At 49.8% G+C, this 3995-nt stretch overlaps 1 protein-coding gene across 1 annotated transcript; it reads right to left on the minus strand.

Moving 5' to 3' along the window:
- Positions 1–1853: 1853 nt before the first annotated feature.
- Positions 1854–2801, minus strand: LOC120404580 (olfactory receptor 52K2-like). Its single transcript, XM_039537370.1, has one exon. It carries the CDS (start codon positions 2799–2801, stop codon positions 1854–1856), a length of 948 nt encoding a protein of 315 aa, XP_039393304.1.
- Positions 2802–3995: the final 1194 nt, after the last annotated feature.

Consider the following 3995-nt stretch of genomic DNA (forward strand, 5'->3'; position numbering starts at 1 on the left):
TTGTGTTGTGTGAAGAAATGTTTCTTATCATTTCTTTTAAACCACTACCAATTAATTTCATTGGGTGAACCGTGTGTGTGTGTGTTATGAGAAAGAGTAAATAACACTTCCTTTTTTACGTTCTCCACACCATTCATGATTTTTTAGACCTCTCTCATATCACCCCTTAGTTGTCTCTTTCCCAAGTTGAAAAGACTCAGTCTTATTAATCTCTCCTCATATGGAAGCGGTTCCATACTCCTAATAATTCTTGTTGCCCTTTTCCTTAAATTCTTCAATTCCAATATATCTCTTTGGGATGGGATGTCCATATCTGAAGGCAATATTTTAGGTGTGGGCATAGCAGGGATTTATACAGCTGTTAGGGGACGTTGTTCAGACCTGGGTCTGGGTTTGCAGCAGGCCAGCAGGTCTGTCTCAAACCAGGCAGGGTACTGACATCCCAGGCTGACAGGGCAGGAAAGCAGGAGCAGAGGTAGCCTTGGCACATCAGGTGGCAGCTCCCAGGGGGGTTCTGTGATTCAACCCGTCACAATCTGAACATCACAAAAGAAATGAATAATGAACTAAAATTATTGGCTACAATTTAGACCCCATCACTTTATATGTCTGGTTGGGATGATGTTTTCCAATGTGCATTACTCTGTCCACATCAGCCTGGAGCATCTTTGGGATTGGTCAGAGCCCTCCAGGGTGTTCAGGGGCCTGGAACTCCTGGCTTCTCCTCCAGCTGGAACTCGTCTCTGCTGCAGCCAGAGCCTTGCAACCAAAGAGTCTCCTCTGCTGCCCTGGTGCCTCTCTCGTGCCCCAGCTTCTTCAGGCTCATCCAGTCTCTGTGTTTTTGAAGGGCTGGAACAACACTTCCTCTCTCTGTTCCCGCTTCTGGGGAGGTTCCATTCCTTCCACGCCCGCCCCTGTGCAGAGAAGCTGGAGAAAACTGCTTTTATCTAGAATTCAGTTACTCCCTCCTTCTACTGGGCGAGCTCTCGCTGGGGCTGAGAGCCAATGACCAACCTATTCACAGAGAGATGTCTCTGCCTCAGCCTTCTCCCCCTTCATACAAGGTGGGTGAGAGCAGAGTACAGGAAAAGCCCAAAGACATAGGGGATACAGACGGTTTCTATAACAAAGGGTGAGTTAATGGGGTTTCCACCCATCTAGGTTTTATCCGGACGCTCCGTTTTTTGGCTTCTGTGTCTGGGTGCCATGCAGGGTTCTCAGGTGCCTGGTTTTGAACTAGAAAGTGCAGCCAAGAAAGGGATCTGGCTGTGTCTGGTTCCTGCAGGGCTGAGGGGAGGCATTGGGTGATTAACCCACGCCTGCCCCTGCTCAGCCGGGGCCACATCATACCAACAGGCAGGGCCCTTATTCTGGCTTCAGCAGCTCCAACCAGTCCCAGAGAAGAGGGAGCCCAGCTGTGGCAGAGGCGGAGGTGGAGAAGATCCAGCGAGTGATGGGGGCAGAGGTGTAGAGAAGCCAGGGACAAGGGCAGGGCAACGGTGGAAGAAATGGAGAAGGGGGCTGCTGGGTCTCGATGGACTAGGTGGGGCGTGGGAAGGGGCCTAGGGGAAATATGTTGGGCAGAGGTCAGGGTCTTAAAGGAATGTGGGGCAGAGGGTGAAGCCATGGGGTCCAGTTACCAGCAGTTAGAAAGGTGCAACCCAATGAGTTAATGAGTTGTACACAGACTGATTCTCCAGTTTCTCACACTGACACAGCACAGTAAGGTCAGGGAAGGGTCTAATGTCTCTCTGGCTGCCCAGTGAGTGACTCAGGGAAGGGGGCCCAGCACCATGTCACCAGCCAGGTCTGCACAGAGCTCGATCTGAGAGCCAGAGCACCAGGAGAAAACTTTAGGTCCCTTTATGAGTAAAGAGCCGGAGCAGCCTGTCCCGGATCTGCCTGGTCATCACCCCGTAGATGATGGGGTGCAGCATGGGGGGCAGCAAGAGGCATATATTGGTAATGGGAACATGGAAATGTACGGCCACATTCTGCCCAAACCGGTACATGAGGGAGGAGAGGAGACCTGGGATGTAAAAGGCTAAACTGACAGAAAGGTGGGAGCTGCAGGTCCCCAAAGTCTTGAGCCGGGCATCTTTTGTGGGGAGCCTGAAGATGGCCCTGAGGATCTGGGTATAGGACAAGGCAATAAAAATCACATCCAGACCCATCACACAGAATAGCACAAAGAGGCCGTAGTAACTACTGACGCGGGTGTCGGCGCAGGCCAGCTTCACCACGGATATGTGTGCGCAGTACGGCTCGGGAATGATGTTGGTTCTGCAGTATGGCCACTGCCTCGCCAGCAAGGGAAAGGGCAGTATGACCATGGCGCTGCGCAGCACCACAGCCAGGCCAATCTTGGCCACTACGGGGTTTGTCAGGGTGGTGGAATGTCTCAGGGGATCACAGATGGCCACATAGCGATCCAAAGCCATGGCCACAAAGATCCCAGACTGAGTCACTGACAAGCTGACAGTAAAGTACATCTGGGTGAGGCAGGCACCGAAATCGATCTCCCTGGAATTGAACCAGAAGATGCTCAGCATTTTGGGCACAGCGGCCGTGGACAGGACCAGGTCAGTGACAGCCAGCATGCAGAGGAAATAGTACATGGGCCTATGGAGGCTCGGCTCCATCTTCACGATGAATAGGATGGTGAAGTTCCCCAAGATGGCTATGGTGTACATGGTGCAGAAGGGGATGGAGATCCAGACATGGACCGTCTCCAGGCCAGGAATGCCCAGCAGGATGAAGGTGGAGGGGTTGGTGAAATCGGTTTTGTTGGAATCTGACATAGAGTAGGGGAGAAGGTGTCCAACTCTGAGGGGAAACGGTGTCTCCTGCATGTACCGTATGTTCTCCTGACTTCCTGTATGTGCCCAGGGTCTAGGGTGATGGTCACAGTACAAATGCCTGGATGGAGAGACAATGTTAATATGAGACACTACATGCACTACTGGAGGCTGTTCTCATGGGTGAAGCAGATTGGTTGCTCTTCACCCACATTTTCATTTTTCAGAGAAATGAATTATGAACAACTGACCCTACTAATGCCAATTCCATATTTGATGGTGCTTCATGTCTCAATAATTCTACATGTCGTGGTGTGGGAAACCTTACTAGGCAGCAGCAGGAAACATGAGTGTGGATACTGGTTATCCATCATTGTTCCTTAATGCAATGAAAGCCAGGCTGGAGAGTCCATGCTGCAGGGAGCTCCCCATTCACCTGGTTGCTCTAAATCTGAGTGTAAAAAAGCCCAAACCTTTGCCAAGACATGTGCCAGGGAGAAACATCCCAACCAGAACACACCTCGGGGAAAAGACCTGGGCGTCATTGACAGCAGGTCAACAAAACACCAGCTCATTCACAGCAGTGGCCAAATCAAAGAAAATGTTTGGATGCCTAAGAAATGGGATGGAGAATAACGTGCTCTGGATATGTGCTCTGTTTTGGTCGCCCAATCTCTAAAAGGGATACAGCATTATAAAGGGGATTTCTGAGACGGGCTCTGAGAATGGGGGAGGCTGCCATATGCCGACAAACTGAAAAGTCTGGGACTGTTTTGTTTAGAGAAGAGACAAGGAAGGGGGCAGATAATAAAGGAGAGGAATATAAAGAATAGAACTGATGACATTCAGTTGGAGAAACAGAGAACAGTTCCCAGCCAGTAATACCTGTAGATACTTAGTGCTTCAAAAGGGCTAATTCCCCAAAGCTGTAGAAAATTATCAAGAAAACTGACTGGGAGGAAAATATTAGACAGAAACATGGGAATGAAACTTGGGAGTTCTTTAAGAAGAATTTATTGGTAAGCTAAATAGTTACGATTCCACAGTCAAGGAGCTGGAGAACTTTGGCTAAAAACCAGGTTCAGTGGCAAAGTGAAGGCAGCAATTATGTGGGGAAAAGCAATACCCCTCTACCCCGATATAACGCTGTCCTCAGGAGCCAAAACATCTTACAGCGTTATAGGTGAAACCGCGTTA

The sequence above is a fragment of the Mauremys reevesii genome, linkage group 1, assembly GCF_016161935.1.
Source record: "Mauremys reevesii isolate NIE-2019 linkage group 1, ASM1616193v1, whole genome shotgun sequence".
NCBI lineage: Eukaryota > Metazoa > Chordata > Testudines > Geoemydidae > Mauremys > Mauremys reevesii.